The following is a 22,510-nucleotide window of genomic DNA, read 5'->3' on the forward strand; positions in this document are numbered from 1 at the left end:
GAGTTGAGAGGTCTGTTCTTGAAACTTTATGGTACTTTTATTCCTTAGTTCAAAATATATTTTTGTGTAAAAACAAACATACTTAAAACGTTGAAAATGCTAATATTCACACACAAAAAAAGTTTTCCTCTTATATAGCGGAGATAATGTAAAGGCCATCTGTTTCCTTGGTCCACGGTTAACTAGGGTGTCATGTGGCCAGCACAACGATCAACCTCCTTTACTTTTCCCCAAGTAATGTCAAGTACCCATTAGAGCTGTATGGACTCTGCGGCTCCCTAATGATCCCAAAATTTAAAATATTTCACTCCTCCGCCGCACCTCAGATTGTCTCGGATACAATAACTAGTCCAACTATATAGATGTGTTTAGATAAGATATGTCCTTTTAATAGACCTACTTTTTTTTTAAAATATATCTTTAATAAATGTTTAAACATTGTGAACGTCACAGAGACTGTACCTACAAAAACACACACATTTTGCTCTTTGATGCAGACACATATACATAAAATGTATGTTTTGCCCTAGATTTCCACCTGTTTATCTTTGTCACGGTTTTACTACTGGTCAGATAAAAAACACTTACAACACTATTACAATCACAATATATTATACTGTTAAAGTGGTTTCAACTGGAAATAATTTATTGACATCAACGTATCCTAACATCATGAGGCTGTTTATCATCTGTGCATTATTATCCCTAGCCAACGCAGGTAGGTGTGATATACCACTTTTCGCACATTACGTTTTGTGTATATAAGTGAAATGTTAGGTGCTGAAACAAATGGTACATACATATTGTAATAACTTAAGGGAGGCAACTCAACGAGACATAGACGTTTATTCACACGACACCACAGGTACACAAAACAACATCTATCTTAGGCACTATCTCTCCATATTGGCTCTCTCCTTGGGCGGAAATCGTTCTCTTTATAATGTTGACATCCTTTTAGGTCTAGTCTATCACAGTGCGCACCTTCTAGCACTAGCCTGGATGGCTGTGCGCATGGCGGAGTTATAACAATATTTAATCATAAATGAACAGCAGCACCAGAGACATAGTATTAAATGAGAGAAAGTAGTGAATGAAATGTGGCGAAAATAAGAGACTGCACCGACCGAGGATTTGTTGTTTTTGTTTTTGTTTTGACCGCGTCTAAAGTGAAGCGGAACTGACGTTAGGAATTCTTTTTTTAGGTTGATTTATTATTATTATTATAGCTTTTATATAGCGCTACTTTCATGCTTATAGCATACTCAGAGCGCTTTTAGTCCAATCTCAGTTGTGGACCAGTGGTGGGAGGGGGTATCTAATAGTTGGTTTTCCGTGCTGCCTTTAGGCGCTCAGTAAACACAACTCTGCCCGAGTCGGGTGTCCAACCTCGAGCCCCCTTCTAGGTAGTCAAGCCAGGCCAAATTCAAGCGCACTTGGCCTCTCGACCACGCTTCCCACATAAGAAAAAGACTTAGAGAAAAAGAAAGAAAATACAGGAAGTCTTAATTGTGTGCAATGTCTATGCCTTATCAGTAGATTGCGGCCTTTTGTGGTAATACCGAAAATAAAAAAAAAGGTTTACTAGAAACCTTGAGGTTTTTCTAGAATTGCGTTTTTCAGGTTGCGAATTTATCAAAACTGCGTCTTATAGAGCATCCATACATCCATCCCAGTGGCGCTACAGCCCATGGAGGGCGCTGGCCTGCTTTAACACATTCTTCCATTCAGATCTAACCCAAAGCTGCTTCAGATCTGCTTCAGCATCATCAATCGCATTCGGGGTCTGCCTTTGGGTCGCCTGCCTGTTTTTGCCTGTATACAATTTTCGCTCCTCTGTTATCAGACATTCTTTCAAAGTGACCTGCCCAACGTAGTCTGTTCTTTTTTATTTCCGTCACAATTGGTGGGTCTTCATACTATTGATATATCTCATGGTTAGTGCTTGTCCTCGTCTTATAGAGCACCTAAATGGAAAAAGAAATCTGTGTAGAAATTTCATGCGAATCCGTTTGCTAGTTTACGAGATCTCTTGATAAATTAGGCTTTCAGTCTGTGGATATATTACAAAAGATTATAGATTTACAGTCTTACTAAACGTATCCTTAAAACAAGTTGTAAGTTGTAAACAGTTTACTACCAATGTCAATGTCCTACAAATTAATGGTAGGGTAGGCTGGTAGGTAAGTGTGACGATACAAGTGTGAGTCAGATGGGAAGATATATTTCGAGAGCTAGATTGACAACGATGTCTTGATGTAACGATGAGATTGTGTTGATCACACAATGCGTTTTTGATTGATTGTTGTTTGACTGATTTATTGCTGGGAAGTTTATCTGAAGTGTCATATGCACACAAAGACCTTTACAAAGTGAATAAAATGATTGACTGTTACTAATTATTTGATAGCTGATAGAGAATCAACCATCGATTTTTTGATTATTTGATAGCTGATAGAGAATCAACCATCGATTTTTCGATGATTGATTGTTTTTAATGATCGATAGATGATATGATTTTTTATTATTTTATTGAAAATTTTTACCAACTATTGTTATAATTACAAACTGTATTTTGACGAATAACTGTTAATGCCTTGACATTAAAATATTAAATGAAGAAAGGACAAATCTGGCGAATGTATTTGCAGACTACACAAAAAATTCAATTTAACATTTCTATTTGATTTGTTTCCCTTTTAGCCAATCGACTTTGCAATGGCGATGTTATGACCCTGCATCCGACCGGGAAGGCTAGTGGAGGTAAGTGGTTTAAAATGTTTTTAATATACTTTAACCGAGTAATATACTTTCTACAGTGGTCAATGGACCAAAAGCTACCAATCTTCTATTAAAATTTCCTTGACAGTTTGTCGCATAATTTGGGCTATGTTCATATATTCTAAAGAGGCTTCTTTAGAAGAAAGTCTCTTGATGGATCTAAGTTTTCTTTTTGACTGTACTTTTACATATAAAAACAATAATAAAAAGTGCTTCTTTAAAATGTGACTTCCAACGCACAAGTATCATGACAAAAACGGCTTCTTACAGTACCTCTATTCAAGTAACATGGAGAATACTGCTTTAACGATTTTCTTGTAAATTTAATAGTTGATGTTTATCGCTGAGAAAAAAATAGGTTCGTTGGCCACATGGGAAAAACTCAAGTTTGACCGTTATAATTTTTCAAAGTAAAAATTAAATAAGTGTAAATTTGGCTTGAGACTTACAAATCTAGGTCTAGACTGACTAGAGCCAACATGACGTAGTCAGCCGTATTACCGTAATTATGCGATAACAGTAAATTTTAAAGTTGCTTCAATTTTTTTGAAGTTTATAAACGTTGCTTATATTCTTACGTAAATCTAATATAGAGTACATCTACATTCTAGATCTAGAAGTCGATATAGATTACATCTTAAGAGTTCTAAAGCAGAACTTTTGGTCTAGTGTTAAAAAATATAATGGAAACCTGATTCTGCGTATCTTGTTACTTAAACTAATACCATACCATATAATATGTTTGCATTCCGCGCTGGCCGAATCTGAAAATGCAGACGCTCAGCCTCAAGGCAATCGAATTGAATCAAATAATTTTTTGGAAGGGTTAGGGTTAGGAAGTCACGGGTTCGTCACCCGAATTGAATCAAATGTGTTCTGTATTTATTGTATTTTATTTATTGTTTTGATAATTGGAATGTCGTTTGTAAATTTGTAACTATATTTTTAAAATGTTTTTCTTGTTTTAGTCTTATGAAATTAATTTTTTTTTTTCTGTAAAGAATTGGAACATAATAGTCTTTTTGTGTTTTTGAAAGATCGTTTATACAGCATAAGATTTTAATTTGAGATCTTCATTTCCACCACAATCCTGTTTATGTCTCTCATCTGAAAAATTTCTTATGCCCCCTTACGTCGAGCGCTCCACAATGCGTTTCATTGGAAGACATCATTTTTTTTTCCACAGGTGTTGCTGCTTCCCATGCTGAGGTCCAGCACGACGTCACCGCTCTAGAGAAACACAGACACTGTTACCAAGCCAGTGCTGATAATAACTGTGAGTTGGGTCTCTCCTTGTTTTGTGCTGTGATTTTGATTCATTAACTCCTATTAAATTGTTTTAATGGGTATGTGTCGTGTGCAATCCGGCAGGGGGCTCTTGCTTTTGGGTTTCTGTGACTATTACATTACATTTACAACTAAATTAGTTTTTAAATTATTAATATATTTTTTGCGATTCCAGCTACACCTTTTTCATAGATTCTGGCTGAAAGGCAGGAGACGCAAAAGCTGAGTAATAAAGCGTTTGGCTTTCGAACCGGGGGTCCTAAGTTCGAATCCTGGTGAAGATTGGGATTTTTACTTTTGGATCTTCAGGGCGCCTCTGAACCCAGCCAGCTTCAATGGTATCTGACATTGGTTGGGGGAAAAGTAAAGGCGGTGGGTAGTTGTGCTGACTACATGACAAACTCATTAACCATGGCTTATGTTGTTTTGTTTTTTCATTTTATTTTTCAATCACAAAAAAAAAGATAAATGTTTGGTTGACAATACTATTTGAACATAAAGGAATCGTTTCTTTTATCTGAAACAGTGATAATCAATACTTTGATAAGAGTAAAGAGATGGTACTTTTGCGGGGTAGGTCTAGAATCTAGGTATCACTAACTACTATCCAATACTTTTTTGTCCAGCTAATAATATCAGGTACCCATTAGAGCTGGATGGACTTAGAGGCGCCCAAAGATCCCGAAATAAAAAATCCCAGTCGAACCCCGCACATCGGTTCGGAAGCCAAGCGCCTTACTGTTCAGCCACTGCGCCTCCTATTCTGTTATTGCACTGCATGTTATATCAGTTTCACAGCCACACGAATATTAGTGTTCCGAGATCTACATCAGTTTCACGAACACAACAATATTAGTGATTCGAGATCTACACCAGTTTCACAGCCACACGAATATTAGTGCTCCGAGATCTACATCAGTTTCACAGCCACACGAATATTAGTGCTCCGAGATCTACACCAGTTTCAAGGCCACACAAATATTAGTGCTCCGAAATCTACACCAGTTTCACGGCCACACGAATATTAGTGCTCCGAAATCTACATCAGTTTCACGGCCACACGAATATTAGTGCTCCGAAATCTACATCAGTTTCACGGCCAAACGAATATTAGTGCTCCGAAATCTACACCAGTTTCACAGCCACACGAATATTAGTGTTCCGAGATCTACACGAGTTTCACGGCCACACGAATATTAATGCTCCGAAATCTACATCAGTTTCACGGCCACACGAATATTAGTGCTCCGAAATCTACATCAGTTTCACGGCCACACAAATATTAGTGCTCCGAAATCTACACCAGTTTCACGGCCACACGAATATTAGTGCTCCGAAATCTACACCAGTTTCACGGCCACACGAATATTAGTGTTCCGAGATCTACATCAGTTTCACGGCCACACGAATATTAGTGCTCTGAAATCTACATCAGTTTCACGGCCACACGAATATTAGTGTTCCGAAATCTACATCAGTTTAACGGCCACACGAATATTAGTGCTCCGAAATCTACATCAGTTTCACGGCCACACGAATATTAGTGCTCCGAAATCTACACCAGTTTCACGGCCACACGAATATTAGTGTTCCGAGATCTACACCAGTTTCACGGCCACACGAATATTAGTGCTCCGAGATTTACATCTAGAAATACTTCAACGTAAAAACTACGAAACACTAGAATGACAGTCTGATGCTATTAAAACAAACGACATTTCAAAGCTTAAATAATATTGCGTTGAATAGTTTCACAATTGTTGATTTCTATTGGCATGGATTTGAACTGCGTTACAGGTATTCAAGCATCTGTTATTGCCGCCGTTGCAAGCAGAGAGTCCAGGGGCGGAACCCTTCTGGTGGCCACTCATGGATACGGTGATCTAGGGCACGCTTGGGGTATCATGCAGGTCAGTTAATTCTTAGATTTATAAGTTTAAAAATTTATTAAAAATCAAAAGCACAACTATACCTATTCAAGTTCAGACTTTAGACGTAAACTATTGCTGTTGAAAACAAAAACAAAATTAGTAAATTGAGCCTAGAAACAGAAAATGTTACAAATATTTCATTATTAATTTTAAAAAAGCAAAAAAAAAAAAAAAATTTTGTCTGCGAGGTCATTAGCCATCACTCTTTCTTCTGATATCACAATTATTTTATTTAGCTTCCACAATCGTTTAATTTCCGAGCTAGATTTTCTTTTTTATTGTTATGGCATTGCAATGTCAACGATTTTTAAAAAATGACATTTCCCCCTTCACGGCATGCGGTTTATAGGTCAGATGATGTCATCAGATTTTGTTGTCCACGGTTAACAATGCTGTCAAGTGGTCATCACAGTGACCAACCGCCTTTATTTTCCCCAACTAATTTCTAGTACATATTAGAGCTTGGTGGACCCAGAGGCACCCTAAAGATCTCGAAAACCCAGTCTTCACAAGGATTCAAACCCTGGACATTCCGGCCAAACACTTAAAAACTCAGCCTCCTCGCATTCTTATCGATGAGTATATCTGATTTTTCATGTTTATCAATAAAAAGAACTAGTCGATAGAAGTCTACTGTCTTATCCAAACTTATCTGTTATTATTGGCCTATCTCAACAAAGTAGGTATTTAGTTAAATTATTACTATGGAAATGAATCAATTATCATTCTATGGCACTGTCAGGGTCGAGTTTTGTTTAAAGGGAAACAAAAATTTACTGTAGTCCTCTGAACAGTATCCACGGAGAGGTTTTCTGGTGATGTGGCAGGTCTGAAGCAATACTGCCCTTTGACAGGTAATAAGGATGTTAATGGCTTCAAATTTGTATGCGGGGTCAGTTGTCATTATCCCACGGTTGACGTAATAACAGACTCAACAGAGTGTATTGTTATTGTATTATTATGTTAGAAATGAACGAGTAGTCATTCTCTGGCGCTGCCAGGGTCGAGTTTCGCTAAAGAGAAACAAAATTCATCGTAGTCCCTTTAACAGTTTCCATTGAGGAATTTTCTGGTGATGTGGCAGGTCTGCAGCAGTACCGCCCTCTGACAGGCAACGAAGATGTTCCTTGGAATGTTAAGGGCCTTGAAGGTGTCTGTGAGGTCAGTTGTTATTATCCCCTCGGTTGATATAACAATTTGGTATATTGTTATTTTGGACAATTTCCATAGACGCTTAATCTCCAAGCCTAGGTTCCCATATTTTCTTTGTTTTTCTATCTCAGTTTTTCTTAAATTATGAGACAGTGGTACGGCGATATCGATTTATTATTATTATGTTAGAAATGAACGAGTAGTCATTCTCTGGCGCTGCCAGGGTCGAGTTTCGCTAAAGAGAAACAAAATTCATTGTAATCCCTTTAACAGTTTCCACTGAGGAATTTTCTGGTGATGTGGCAGGTCTGCAGCAGTACCGCCCTCTGACAGGCAACGAAGATGTTCCTAGGAATGTTAAGGGCCTTGAGGGTGTCTGTGAGGTCAGTTGTTATTATCCCCTCGGTTGATATAACAATGGGGTATATTGTTATTTTGGACAATTTCCATAGACGCTTAATCTCCAAGCCTAGGTTCCCATATTTTCTTTGTTTTTCTATCTCAGTTTTTCTTAAATTATGAGACAGTGGTACGGCGATATCGATAATGGTAGCGGTTTTTTCTTTTTTATCGATGAGCAGCAGATCAGGGCGATTGAAATCTACCGTTTTGTCGGTCAGAATAGGCCTATCCCAGTACAGCAGATGTTCAGTAGACTCGAGAACCTCTTGCGGAGAGTATTTATAATAAGGGGGAGTGTCCTTACCGATCAATTTGTACGTCAAAGCCAGGTGTTGGTGTATTAACTTTGCAACTTGGTTATGGCGACCTAGGTAGGCTGATTCTGATAGGGCTGGACATCCTGCCATAATGTGTTCAATCGACTCGCCCACATTTCCACATTTTCGGCATTTGTCGACAACATTGAGTTTCAGGATATGCTTCTCGTAATTTTTTGTCCTGATTACTCTGTCCTGTATTGCTGTAACAAAGCCCTCTGTTTCAGGGTAGAGATGACCTGCTTTGAGCCATGTTAAGGAAGCAGCCTTGTCGATGTTGTCCCCATGTAATGAAGCCGGAAATTTTCCGTGGAGTGTTTTTTCTTCCCATTGGCGAATCTCATGCCCTACGTCGTCCAAACCGATATTGACATCAGCATTGTGTAGGTTCAGAGGGGTTGCATCGGAGTCGTATTTCCGTAGGAAGGAAACTAATTTGTTGCTGGAGGCGAGCAGTTTTGATCGTATTTTTAAAACTTGCATCTTACACAATTTGAAGATGTTCTGCAATCCACGACCCCCATCCTTCCTGGGCAGGTATAACCTTATGGTGGAGGACTTGGGGTGTAGACATCGAAACTTGGTTAGTAATTTTCTAGTGAGTCTGTCAATGTCATGTAGGTCGGTGTCAGTCCATTTGATCACACCGAACGTGTAAAGGAGCACAGGGACGGCCCAGCTGTTAATTGCAGTGATGAGATTACTGCCAGACAGTTTGGTGTTGAGGATTTTATTAACTCTTTGCCTATATTTGCCAAGAAAGTCCTCTTTTAATTTCTTATGGTTTATCTTGGCATTCTGGTTTATTCCAAGATATTTATAAATAGAGGCGGAGTTCAATTCCTCGATGCCTTCAAATTCAATGTTGGTGTTCGTTGCCTTGCCCTTTTTAATGCTTATGATGCCACACTTATCCAGGCCAAAAGACATACAGATATCGTCACTAAAGCATTTTACCGTTTTGATTAAGGTGTGTAATTTTTGCTCGGTTTCTGCATATAGCTTTAGATCATCCATGTATAATAAGTGGGACACACATTTTGTACATTTAGTGTCAACCCTAAAACCGTTTGTAGAGTCTTGGAGTAATGTAGATAGAGGATTAATCGCTAGGCAGAACCAGAGTGGAGATAGTGAGTCACCCTGGTATATACCTCTTCTTATGTGCACAGAACCTAGTTTATCACGATTTAGGTGCAGGTTTATCTTCCAATTATCCATACAGACTTTCAATAGTTGTTTTATTCTTGGGTTGATTCTATGGATGTCCAGGGTTTTTAATAGCCAATCATGCGGAACTGAATCGAAAGCTTTTTTGTAGTCGATGTAACACATGTGTAAATTTCTCTTTCTTCTATTAGCTTGATGCAATATAATACCATCTATAGTTAGCTGTACTTTACAGCCCATCGACTCTTCAATGCAACCTTGTTGTTCATCTGCTAGTAGCTTATGGGAAGAACAAAATTTATACATTTTACTTTTTAAAAGTGAAGTTAATAGTTTATACACCACTGACAGACAAGTGATAGGGCGATAGTTTGATGGCTGGTTCGGATCCCCTTTTTTGGGGAGGAGAGATGTTCTCCCTTCAGTGAGTTCTAACAGCATTGAAGACGGTTCTGATATTAGCTCGTTAAAACTTGATGTTAGTGGTGCATGTACGGCTGTAAGTTTTTTCAGCCAAAAGTTGTGTATATTGTCCGGTCCAGGAGCAGTCCAGTTGTGGGTTTTTGAAATAGCTGCGGAGACTTCCTCAGCTGTGAAATCCTCATCAGGCATTTCTGGTATTAGGTTGTTTTTAGTTTGGATTTCCTCGATCCAGTCAGCCTGCACATTGTAATGTAGCGGGTCGGACCAAAGCGCCGCCCAGTAGTCGGTAAAGGAGCCGTGTTTAGTGCTATCAATGGTTTGAATTTTGTCAGCACCATTATCAGCTAGTTTACGGAAGAACTGTTTTCTCGTGTGCTGAAATAAAGCGTTATGCTCCTTTCTTTTGGTGGTTTCGTTGTAGCGCTTTAACCTAGCTCCCTTTAGTTTAGCTTTCTGTCTCAGAGTGTCTTTCAAACATAAGAGTCGTGCGTGGCTATCACAGTCCGTCAATTTGATTCCAGTTGTTCTTAGTATTGTCTTCATTTTGTTAAGTATTTTCGCGGAATGGTTGTTTCCCAGATATTGTCCAATTGTATCCATTTGGCTCCTCAGTTGATTAATATTGTCTTCAAGGCGCCTTTTCCATGCTGGCATATGTTGTTTTGGTCTTTGATTAATTGGGCCTAGCTCGAAGGTCTTTTGTCCAGAGAGCTCCGTGACAGCCACAGCAGCGCAGTATATAGCGAGGTGTGTCTCAAACAAGTTTCTTGGTGTTTCAAAATGGTTGGCTAAGACTTTATTTATTTCATTAATATATGTGTTTGTCTCTTTCTTGACGTTTAGCTTGGGGATACGAGGCCTAGAGTTAAGATTGGTGTTTTTATAACGGTCTATAAGATTAGAAAATTGTGAGTGTAGCTCATTGCTTATTGCCGATGTTGGGTCATTCTCTTGTTGGTTGGGTGTTCTACTAATGTCTTCGTTGGTCGGCTGTGTGGGCGTGTCGTTCATGTCTGAGATGAGCTCTTGTATATGAAGCTCATGACCTACTTCCCTTCTTATCACGTCAATTTCTGCAGGGGTCAAATAACATTTTTTAATTATTACAGATCTTCTGTCTACAACATTCTGCTCTGTAAGGTTTAGATTAGGGTATAATTCCAGGGAGAGTTTTTGCCTATAACCTGGTAGAGGTTTATCATCACAAATGTTAACACGGAAGAACGATTTGATAATGTCTATATTCATTTCTCTCGTCCATTTGATCCTTTTGGCTCCTCTTGTTCTACCACCAACAGCACCTCTCAATTGTGTGGGGTGCGAGTCAGCGAGTAGACCGACCTCTTGTGTTTGGTCATGAGGTTGTGAATTACCCTCAGTAAACACTCGACTCATTGGTGAATAATATTTACCGCCTAATTTATTTCATATTCATCGCTGTCCTGGAAGAAGCAATGGGTCCGTTCTATTTCCTCAAAATTCAAAAATGAAGATAAAAAAAATGAACGTGCGTTAACTAGTTTATTTTGATCTACTGTCTCAGTAAACAAGCTTTTTAGATCTAGGTCTAGTAATCATGGAAGTGACGCAGCGAAAATGGCGTCCCTAGCCTAGGATAAGAAGTGATCTTAAAACTAAGAAAGTTTTCAAACCCAATGCATAAAAACATCCTAAATATATGCAGACCTACAACCATGTAGCAGTACTTCAGTATTTGTAAAGTCTAGAGTACAAATACTTCCTTGATCTCGCTAAAAAGTGCAATGAGTCAGAGAGAAGGAAAACACGCCATAGCTTCCGGCGGCCATTATTATTATTATGTTAGAAATGAACGAGTAGTCATTCTCTGGCATTGCCAGGGTCGAGTTTCGCTAAAGAGAAACAAAATTCATCGTAGTCCCTTTAACAGTTTCCACTGAGGAATTTTCTGGTGATGTGGCAGGTCTGCAGCAGTACCGCCCTCTGACAGGCAACGAAGATGTTCCTAGGAATGTTAAGGGCCTTGAAGGTGTCTGTGAGGTCAGTTGTTATTATCCCCTCGGTTGATATAACAATGGGGTATATTGTTATTTTGGACAATTTCCATAGACGCTTAATCTCCAAGCCTAGGTTCCCATATTTTCTTTGTTTTTCTATCTCAGTTTTTCTTAAATTATGAGACAGTGGTACAGCGATATCGATAATGGTAGCGGTTTTTTCTTTTTTATCGATGAACAGCAGATCCGGGCGATTGAAATCTACCGTTTTGTCGGTCAGAATAGGCCTATCCCAGTACAGCAGATAATCAGTAGACTCAAGAACCTCTTGCGGAGAGTATTTATAATAAGGGGGAGTGTCCTTACCGATCAATTTGTACGTCAAAGCCAAGTGTTGGTGTATTAACTTTGCAACTTGGTTATGGCGACCTAGGTAGGCTGATTCTGATAGGGCTGGACATCCTGCCATAATGTGTTCAATCGACTCGCCCACATTTCCACATTTTCGGCATTTGTCGACAACATTGAGTTTCAGGATATGCTTCTCGTAATTTTTTGTCCTTATTACTCTGTCCTGTATTGCTGTAACAAAGCCTTCTGTTTCAGGGTAGAGATGACCTGCTTTGAGCCATGTTAAGGAAGCAGCCTTGTCGATGTTGTCCCCATGTAATGAAGCCGGAAATTTTCCGTGGAGTGTTTTTTCTTCCCATTGGCGAATCTCATGCCCTACGTCGTCCAAACCTATATTGACATCAGCATTGTGTAGGTTCAGGGGGGTTGCATCGGAGTCGTATTTCCGTAGGAAGGAAACTAATTTGTTGCTGGAGGCGAGCAGTTTTGATCGTATTTTTAAAACTTGCATCTTACACAATTTGAAGATGTTCTGCAATCCACGACCCCCATCTTTCCTGGGCAGGTATAACCTTATGGTGGAGGACTTGGGGTGTAGGCATCGAAACTTGGTTAGTAATTTTCTAGTGAGTCTGTCAATGTCATGTAGGTCGGTGTCAGTCCATTTGATCACACCGAACGTGTAAAGGAGCACAGGGACGGCCCAGCTGTTTATTGCAGTGATGAGATTACTGCCAGACAGTTTGGTGTTGAGGATTTTATTAACTCTTTGCCTATATTTGCCAAGAAAGTCCTCTTTTAATTTCTTATGGTTTATCTTGGCATTCTGGTTTATTCCAAGATATTTATAAATAGAGGCGGAGTTCAATTCCTCGATGCCTTCAAATTCAATGTTGGTGTTCGTTGCCTTGCCCTTTTTAATGCTTATGATGCCACACTTATCCAGGCCAAAAGACATACAGATATCGTCACTAAAGCATTTTACCGTTTTGATTAAGGTGTGTAATTTTTGCTCGGTTTCTGCGTATAGCTTTAGATCATCCATGTATAATAAGTGGGACACACATTTTGTACATTTAGTGTATTATTATTATTATTATTATTACTATTATGCTAGAAATGAACTAATATTCCTTCTCTAGCATGCCAGGATCGAGCTTCGTTAGAGCGAAACAACATTCATTGTAGCCCTTATGATTTTTATTATTTTTTGAAGTATAATTAATATTATTATTACGAAGCGTTGTCTAATTTAATTGATGTCTTAAGATTCTAAATGTTGTATGAATACATTTTAAAAACAAAACAAAATTTTGCATAGGAACGTAGAAAACAAATGAAATTGTTTCTAGTACAATTAACAATGTTTGAACTATTTCTATATATAATGTAGCCTCTAAAAAATAACACGAATTTTTATTTCTTTTTTTCTGAACAGTGTGACACTAGGTACTCAGGCCTGCCTTGTACTTCTGTGCCATGGGACAGCTGTGAACATATTGAGATGATGGTCCACAGGATGCTCGTACCTAATGTCCACTCTGTAAGACGTCGCCCTCTTTTTTCATCTACTTTAAAAAAAACAACACTTTTAAACTCTTTCTCTTCGTAATTATTGTCATCGTTTTAATAGAATTGTTCATTTTGCTTTTTTGTATTTCACTCTCCTGTTATAATTAAACTTCAATAACTTTTTTTGTTTAATATCAGAAAATGTTATATTTGACACCGAATTCTAGGGAAATGCATGCTCTTTTTACTCAACACAAATTAAAGTTTATAAATCCTAAAATCAATTTAGTTTAATTTTGGTCAAATCAAAGTTGATATCGTCAATTAGGAGAGAAAGAGTTAATTAAGTGTATATTTATTACAAGCTTTATATGCTGTAACCTACGTAATTTGCCACATGTTTTTACTAGTTGTCCGCTGGTGTTTTCGATTAAGATTCTTTTTCGCCGTCTACGTCTGCTCTGTTCATTCAAGGCGATCTTTGGGGCTGAGTAGATTTTAGAGTTCTGAAATATGACTTTTTCCGAGGTTTATAGTTAAACCAAAAGAATTTCCTTGCGACACTTTAAACTTAATGAGAAGAGGAGATAGCCATTAAACTTAGTTTTTTTTTTTGTTGTTGTTTTTTTATGGCACATGCCAGTTAGGATCTCCGCAGATTCATTATGTTCTTTGTATTGTACAGAAATTGTGGCTATTCATCAGCGTATAATGAATAATACAAATAGTAGGTATTCGTGTGTGTATTTTTTGTTTCATCCTGATCTGTTATTGTCTTTTGTCCTTTAGCTGCACACCAAGCACCCAGCCTGGCCCATGTCTCATTGTCTGCAGGGTAAGCTCTTTAGTACTTACCATTAACTACTGAGGATTGTCACCCTAAATGAAACAATGTCAAGGAGGCTAACTTGAATACTTTCATTGTTACTAAAGTTTTGTATCTACATTTGAGCTACAAACGAAGAAATAAAAAAGAACATTTGGTTTGTAGAGCTAAATAGATAAAAAAAAAAAAAAGAAATAATAATTATATTCTTTAAAAAAATGGTTTATAAACACTTCCTTTCTTGGATACGCCGGATGCAACAAAAGGGTAACTCTGCCTCGACCGTAGTTCTGTTTGAATGTGTTTATTACCTTGCTGTATCATTAAGATAAACATTAAGAAGCTTTAGAAAGAATGGTGATCTTTCGAAATACTACATTATGGATCGAAATGTAAATTAAGCAAAAATACATTTTGTATGCTTGTAATCTCTTCAGCTTACTAACACGTAGGCCACTAAGCCAGCCAAGTGCTTATGAGAATAAATGATTTTATAGTTATCTAATGTTAGAATCTTTATACAAGGCTTATCTCCCCTTAGCTAGTACTTGCTCAATCCAAACAGAAATTAATGAATTATGACTAAATAAAGTATTAAATTGTGGCTTTTAGCATACTCAGAGCGCTTTGGTCCAATCTCAGTTGTGGACCAGTGGTGGGAAGGGGGTATGTAGGAGAAGGTATTTCCGTGCTGCCTTCAGGCGCTCAGTAAACACAACTCTGCCCGAGTCGAGTGTCGAACCTCGAGCCCCCTTCATAGGTAGCTAAGCCAAGCCAAGTTCAAACGCACTTAGCCTCTCGACCATAATTGATAAAATAATTGGTCAATTTTTTTTTTCAATTGATTGGTATTTGTTAGAGAGAATGAATAATTGTGCAAAGTTTCAACTTGATTTGATAATTTGAAGTGGGAGAAAGAAAAACACTTTTCAGTAGACACACTGACAGGGAGTATAATGACAGCACCAGAGAATTGGAAACGCATAGTTTCATTCAAATTATAATAAGAGTAATTTTTAAAAGGATCTTTATCAAAAGCCTACTTTGCACAGATCTACATCCTCATAGAATAATACTCTAAGCACAGAAAGACTAAAAAGTAATTTCTTTTTTTTTTCGTACCGCACAAAATGGTTGCAATTGTGTTTTCTAAAACCATACACTCTGATGCATGACTTTAAATGTAGGCTAAATGCTGTTGAAATGTTAGCTATTAAGAGATAATTATTTACCAATCGAAATTTGGCTTTTTAAGTTAAAGCTTTTAGAATTTAAGAGTATAAATTATTCACTGTTTAAATACTATTGTTTATAAAATTCTCAGGTGCTGTGGCCGGCTACAACTGTGGTCTTAGCAGGGTGACTTCGTTTGAAACTGCCGACACCCACACCACCGGACACGACTACAGCAACGACGTCATCGCCAGAGCCCAGTGGCTACATCAGCACGGATGGAATTAGATTCTTGCTCTCTAACTAAAAATAAAATGTTCCCAATGTTTCAAGTTTCTTTTTACAATGTTTGTAGTCTCTTTTTACAATGTTTGTAGTCTCTTTTTACAATGTTTGTAGTCTCTTTTTACAATGTTTGTAGTCTCTTTTTAAAATGTTGTAAGTCTCTTTTTAAAATGCTTCAAGTCTCTTTTTAAAATGTTTGAAGTCTCTATTTAATATGTTTGAAGTCTCTTTTTAAAATGCTTCAAGTCTCTTTTTAAAATGTCTACTTTTAGCTTACACTTCTTTTATCGATGAAAATATACAAAATAACAAACCAAATAAAACAAAATAAAACAAAATAAAACAAAACAAAATAAAACAAAACAAAATATTTAAAAAATCCTTTTTTAAAAAAAAAGCTTTTCTAAGGGGAAGAACTCGCGCTTACAACGACATCTCACGATAAAGAAGTTAGTTCCCTTATTCAATATCTAACAAAATAATTAATTACCAATAGTTAATTGAAAAATTATTTAATTTTTTTATTCAATGTTTTGTTAGGTACAATAATTAAGAAGTCTCAACTTGATCCGATAATTGGTGTGGGAGAAATAACCTGTACAGTTATCTAAGGGTACAAAACCTACATATTTATCCATATATGTGAAAACTGAATGATTAATTTCACTTGTTGGTATGAAACAAAATAGTTGATTAGCAATAATTCATTGACTAATTGAATTTTTATTTTATCGACTTGTCTACGCCCAAAAATAATTGTTCAAAGTTTCAACTTGATTCTGTGGGAGAAAAACGTGTGCAAACATTTTAACAGACAGACAGACAGACAGACAAAGTGAGTTGATATAAAAAAAAAAAACTCCCCCTCTAGGACAGATGTTGTAAAGGTCATCTGTTTTTGTGGCCTACGGTTAACGAGGGTGTCATGTGGCCAGAGTTTTATTTTCGTTCGCAAACAACTTAATGTGTTTTCTATCAGCTTTTAAAGAAAAAATAAACAGCTTTCAGTTGATCACGTGATGTTTGCCAACACAATAACATTCTGTTTTTAAGACATTGCGTTTTAAACAAGCCTCTACTTCATATCGAGGTAAAGTGCAAGCTATGACAAAGTAGATAACACTTCCGTTCTGAGTACAGTTTGAACATAAATGGAGCCTAGGCCTCGATAGTTTAAAAGATTAGTTCTGAATAAATTAGTCCCTTGTTAATATGTTGGTTAAAAAAACAACACCTTTATAATGAAATAAAAAAACAAGAAAAACATTTTTAAAATACTTAAAAAAACCAAAGCTTATATTAAGAGTAGAAACGTGACACAAAACATTCAAAACATTTTTACGCTGCTTTGTAAAGCCCAACTTTTAGGTTTATGGCATACTCAGATCATTTAGTTGTATATTTCATTGGTAGACTAGAGGCTGGAGGGAGTAGCTCGGAAGAAGGTTTCTGTGCTGTCTTTAGTCACTCATCAAAATCAGCACGAGAAGGGATTCGAACTCAAACCTCTTTGATGGTTAGCATAGTGGTTTAGCCATTTAGCCAATCATCCTTGTTTTAAAACATGAGAGCGTAATTTTAGAACCGAGACGTCCTTTTAAGACATTAGATTTACACTATCACTGCCATATATATCAGGAATATTCTTGTTTATTATATCACACAAATTAATTACTTAAACAAGACTAATGGATTAAATGATTGATTTTTTTATTCATTCATGTAGTGTCATGAAATAGGAATAATTATGCAAAATTTCTTTCAAACTCTTCTGTCTCTTAGTCGCTATGTCCCTGTGATATGTCCGTGTAACTGTCGGCCAGTCTATTTGTCTGTTTGCTGGCCCTGTTGTTTGTATCGTTTGTCTGCTTGTTCTGTTGAATTTAGTCTTGTCTTCTTCTAAGTCTTCTAGTTTCTGTCTTTTCTCCCCCTACACTGATTACCGGTCTGCTTGTCATTATTACTTCAAATACTTTAAAATAAACAACAAAGCTTATCTAAGAAGAAGAATTCCACATTTACACCCCTATCTCTAAAAACTGTAAGATTTTTTTCCCTTCTTCTATATTAAACAAAAATAATTAATCACTAATTAATTGACTAATTGGGTTATTATTTTTATTGATTCATGTCAAGGACGATGAATAATTGTTTAAAGTTTCAACGTGATCTGAGAATAGGAAGTGAGTGAAATAACGTGACAGACAGACAGACAGAAGTGAGTTGATATAAGACTTGTAAACATATGTCACTTAAATGAGACTCAAAGGACGAAGTACAATATAAAGCAATCAGCTCAGAATGTATTTCTCCACCAGGACGCGGGACCGAAAAAGGTTTTCAAGGACACGAACTATTTTTGCAGTGCTACAAGACTAACCATGTTTTCAAGGAACCAATACGAACTATTTTTTCAGCGTACTAATACTGCGTTTTCAAGGAAACAATAAGAACTATTTTTCAGCGCACTTAGACTGTGTTTTCAAGGAACCAATATAAACTTTTTTTTTTCATCGCAAAAAGCCAACAAACAAACATAAAATAAAAGCATTAAAAACAGTATGGACAGAAAAACAACAGCAAATCATTTGATATGAACATATTATAATGACTTGAATTATTAATTTTTAAAATAATTTATGCACGCTTCAATGCTATAATTTTACTTTGTGACCTTTCTCTGCATCTCGTGGATCTATTTATAGCTTGAACACGACTTCAAGGACATTAGAACTAATTTGAACTACTGAGAGTTTCGATGCTATTCTGAACAATAACATTGACCTATTAACGTTTTTTATGTTAATCTTTTCACAATATTCTCAATTAAATGTTCGTGATAAATGTCTTTGTCTTTTATTTTCAACTTCAGAATTACTTTTTTTATAGTTACAAAATTGCCTTCATAGGAGGTTTATTTATTGTTAAGAACACAAAATATTAAATGCTAATATATAAAAATTTTGGGAATCTTTAATCAATATTGCAGTCAAACTCCCCCACCCCTTTTAAAAAAATCCTTTTTCCAAATACCATTTTTCGAAATGTATAATATTTAATAAAATGTGCACATGAAATAAGGGGGAAAAAAAGAAAATTATAATATTTTAATTTATAGAGCGCTGTTTTCAACAAATGTTGTCTCAAGGCCATGGGCGCCCGCATGGGGGTGCAAGGTGGTGCACTTGCACCCCCCCCCCTGGATTATGAGAAGCCCAATTTTACCCTTTTTTTGTTTTTGCACTTTCATATCTATCAAAGTCTAAATACCAACAGAACGAGTAGTGCTTCCACTGGTGACTGAAGTACAGATGTAAAGGTAAGTTAATGTAGTAGTAGACTAGCCCAGGCGTATCAGAAATTGATGGCCGACCATTTACGTGCACGCCTCTGAGTAGCCACATTTGAGCCAATTTTTTTTAACACCTTCAAAGAATCAAATGAATTAACTTCTAAGTAGGAACTTAACAAGTAGTGTTTTTACTGAAGTACAGTTGTAAAGATATGTTATAATTGTAAGAAACTAGAATAGTCAAATCTGTAGTTCATGTTCGATTATGTACGATTTTTTTTTATAGGTTTGCAATTCTTTGCACTATAAGGGTGTCATGTATTCTATAGCACAGTAGTCGTGACCATTTGTTTTCATTTGCTCATAATTATAGCTATTATTAGATTTAGTTAAGGCCTAGAATATATATTTTTTATGCCTTGGAGAAATCTTTGCCAGTTATCTTTCGATGTGATAAATATGAAAGTATCTTTAAACAAAAGTAAAGAGTGTAACTGTATTAACGTCTTGAGGAGTTGCTGTCGGTGAAGAGAAACAAGAAATATTCACTTGCCATCGTCCGAGTCAAAACGTTGATTTGAATCAACGGAGCACTGTCAGCAGCAAGATACAAAACAATAATAATAATACGAGCAGCAGCAGAATGAATTAACTGCAATTGCTAGGTATTTTGGCGATGAAACAGCGGTTCTCAACCTTTTTAGTTCCGCGACCCCTTTTTATAATTTCTCACTATGTGGTGACCCCCCAACAGTACAGTTATCTGTGTTTTCGCTAATGTTTCAGAGATCCATTTTCATTTATTGTTAATGGGTTGTTCTATTATAAAAATATAATCTACAATAACATTGTGGCATATTACTAACTATATTACAATTGGATGTGCTTTTTAATAACAACATAGAAACAATACCTATGATTCTGCAATGGCGCCAAATTGCATTTGCCGCGCCGTTTGATGGACAGTCAATGAAACTGTTAAAAAAATTAATGCTGTGACGATTAAAATGCTTGAAATGATTCTGATTCAGTTGTTTTTTTTTTGTATCATATATCCTCGAATGACGATGCTAGTAAACAAAATAGTAACTACCAAGGAAACATTTTTTTACAGTGTCAATTTTCTTTTTAGACAAAAAAATATTTTTCCAATGGGTTTTAGGCGACAACTGGAAAATCGTCTTTCGACCTCCAAATGGGCCGCGACCCACAGGTTGAGAACCCCTGCACTAAGCAGACGTCCCTGAGCGTTCAGTTAGTTGATTGCAACTGTATTCGACTTCATTGTTTTAGTTTCTTTGGCTCAGAGAGACGTGCTGCTTGTGTCTAACGTCATTGTCAGCGAATACATTATGTACAGTCCAGACATGGACAGACTACTCAGCCAAGGCTGCCCGCGATGGCTAGCTTTCTTCTTTCGTAACAGTCCCTGGCGATGGCGTTGGTGCTAAATTTACCTCTTTTCTTTGAGACACAATTGACTGAGAAATACGAATCCTTCCGCGCTTAACTTCGAAATCTTTGTTTGGCGGCTCTTAAAATAACGACCGCAAGTGAAACCAAACAAACTGCACACATTAAATGTCTCCTCCTCTTGTGTTTCTGATTTGTCTTTTCATTGTCGTCAATTATTCCTCTGTTCTTAAACCAGTTTCCCTGATGTTGCAGTCTATCCAACTTAACACAGTGGCAACTCAACAGCACATCAGGAGTCACATCAGTGACATAATCAAAACGCAACCTGACCATTCTGAGGAACTCGTAAGTGAGTGCTTCTTGAGGAAGTCGAAAGTGCTTTCAGAAAGACTTCATACAGGGTATTGAGCTGGTTCTGCCGTCGACAGACACATCGAGCAAAAACCACCTGTTTGGATATTGGGAGTTATTACAGAACACGGTTTTACACGGTTTCTTCATAACGTATCACTTTACGGGCCATAATAATGTTGAGTTCAACTTGTTTTGGTCTTTATTCTTAAACGATGCAAGAGCTGCAATGCAAAGAACAATATCAGAGCTGCACGATAAGCGTTAATTGTCAACTTGTCCATCGCGTCCAAAAGCTATTCATTGGTATGACATTTTCGGCAGCCACAGTCAAGGTTTGCAGTTTTGTTTGATCAACCGTAGCGAAGCACGGGCCTAACGAATACGTTTTAACAATGTTTACAGTAAATTGAGCGCAGGACTCTCCGATGAACACAAGGATTGATTAGTTCGCTGAGATACAAGGGCGTTTCTTTATTATAGATACACTGATGACAAAGTGGGGCCACCTTGATGACATTAAATTTAAAAGTACTTTCTTTTTCCACAAAAAAAAGCAAGCTGCTTTTAGATTTAGTAATGTTGTTTTGTGCATCTAAATGGAAGCACGAAGAGGGTCGGTGCACCCTCAAAAATCCTGCACAGGGCCTAAACTTGCCAAAATCCGTCACTGAACTTGTAAAGAAAAAAACACTATTTCACTAAACATTAAACAAGCTAAATATTAAAAAATAATTTTATTTAAAAAAAAAAGGGGAGGGGGGGGGCGGTGGCCGAGTGGTTAAGACAAGGATTTTGAATTTGGGGATTTTTAGGGCACACCTGAGTCCATCCAATTGGGGGCGAGGTGGTCGAATGGTTAAGCGCTTGTTCTCCGAACCTGAGGTCCTGGGTTTGAATCTCGGTGAAGACAAGGATTTTAAATTTCGGCATTTTTAGGGCGCCACTGAGTCTACCCAACTCTAATGGATACCTGACCTCAGTTGGGGAAAAGAAAGGCGGTTGGTCATTGTTTTTGTATTTTTACTTTTAAGCCTTCTATTCTAAAGGCTTTCTAAATTGAGTGATTTTACTCAAGGTGTTACTCTAGTCAAATGTGAATATTCGTTAGTTATGAATCTCACTGCTCTGTTTTGTGTCTGTTCTAGTTTCTTAATGTTTTCTTGAGTTGAGGGGTTCCAAACAGAGGACGCATATTCTATTATTGTCGTAACCAAAGTTAAACAACATTTTAGTTTTATGTTCTTATTTGATTTATAGAATTGTTTAAATAAACAATAATACTTTGTTTGGACGCATATTCTATTATTGTCGTAACCAAAGTTAAACAACATTTTAGTTTTATGTTCTTATTTGATTTATAGAATTGTTTAAATAAACCATAATACTTTGTTTGAACTTTTAAAAAGTTTCATCAATGTGGGGATTAGTGATGGGTCAGTCTGTCGATCAGTCAAGAACCTCATCTTGATATATAAAGATTAAACTATAAATCCACAAAGAATGTCTCGTGCTTTGTCTTTTATTTCAACAAACATCGTGCATGTGTGTAATTTAAAAAAAAAGTGTGCGAGACAATATAAATAGATAACCTTGACCTCATAAACATCGAACGATTTTGACTAATGTCCAAAATATAGGCAGTTGAATATGTATTCTATTCGGGAAGGTTGAATAGAGGTCATGTTATACTTAGAACTTAAGGAAAGAAAGTAGTAAGCACTTTTGTCTAATCTTTGACTTAGTATTTAACGAGTGTGTATGTGAAATAAAATAAATAAAAGTTGAACTAAAAGAAGATGCAAAATTTGGAAACTCTAATTCAGTAAAAGAAATAATTCTAATTAAAGATTCAAATGTTGACC

General features: G+C 36.8%; 1 protein-coding gene across 1 annotated transcript; it reads left to right on the top strand.

Annotated features, from left to right (window-relative positions):
• The first annotated feature begins 557 nt into the window (after positions 1–557).
• On the top strand, positions 558–15,633 carry LOC106078835 (glycine, glutamate and proline-rich protein-like). Its single transcript, XM_056008324.1, has 7 exons — positions 558–718; positions 2,704–2,763; positions 3,968–4,057; positions 5,866–5,978; positions 13,229–13,333; positions 14,092–14,137; positions 15,453–15,633. The coding sequence occupies exons 1-7, from the start codon at positions 673–675 to the stop codon at positions 15,587–15,589; spliced, it is 597 nt and encodes a 198-aa protein (XP_055864299.1). The 5' UTR covers positions 558–672; the 3' UTR covers positions 15,590–15,633.
• Positions 15,634–22,510: the final 6,877 nt, after the last annotated feature.

Source organism: Biomphalaria glabrata, chromosome 13, assembly GCF_947242115.1.
Source record: "Biomphalaria glabrata chromosome 13, xgBioGlab47.1, whole genome shotgun sequence".
Lineage (NCBI taxonomy): Eukaryota > Metazoa > Mollusca > Gastropoda > Planorbidae > Biomphalaria > Biomphalaria glabrata.

What these genes read in the sequence shown, in the direction of transcription:
- LOC106078835 (XM_056008324.1), top strand. Translation starts at nt 673, where the DNA reads ATGAGGCTGTTTATCATCTGTGCATTATTATCCCTAGCCAACGCAG. An exon ending in AGCCAGTGCTGATAATAACT is followed by an intron (nt 4,058 to 5,865) that starts GTGAGTTGGGTC and finishes ACTGCGTTACAG; the next exon opens with GTATTCAAGCATCTGTTATT. An exon ending in TCGTACCTAATGTCCACTCT is followed by an intron (nt 13,334 to 14,091) that starts GTAAGACGTCGC and finishes TTTGTCCTTTAG; the next exon opens with CTGCACACCAAGCACCCAGC.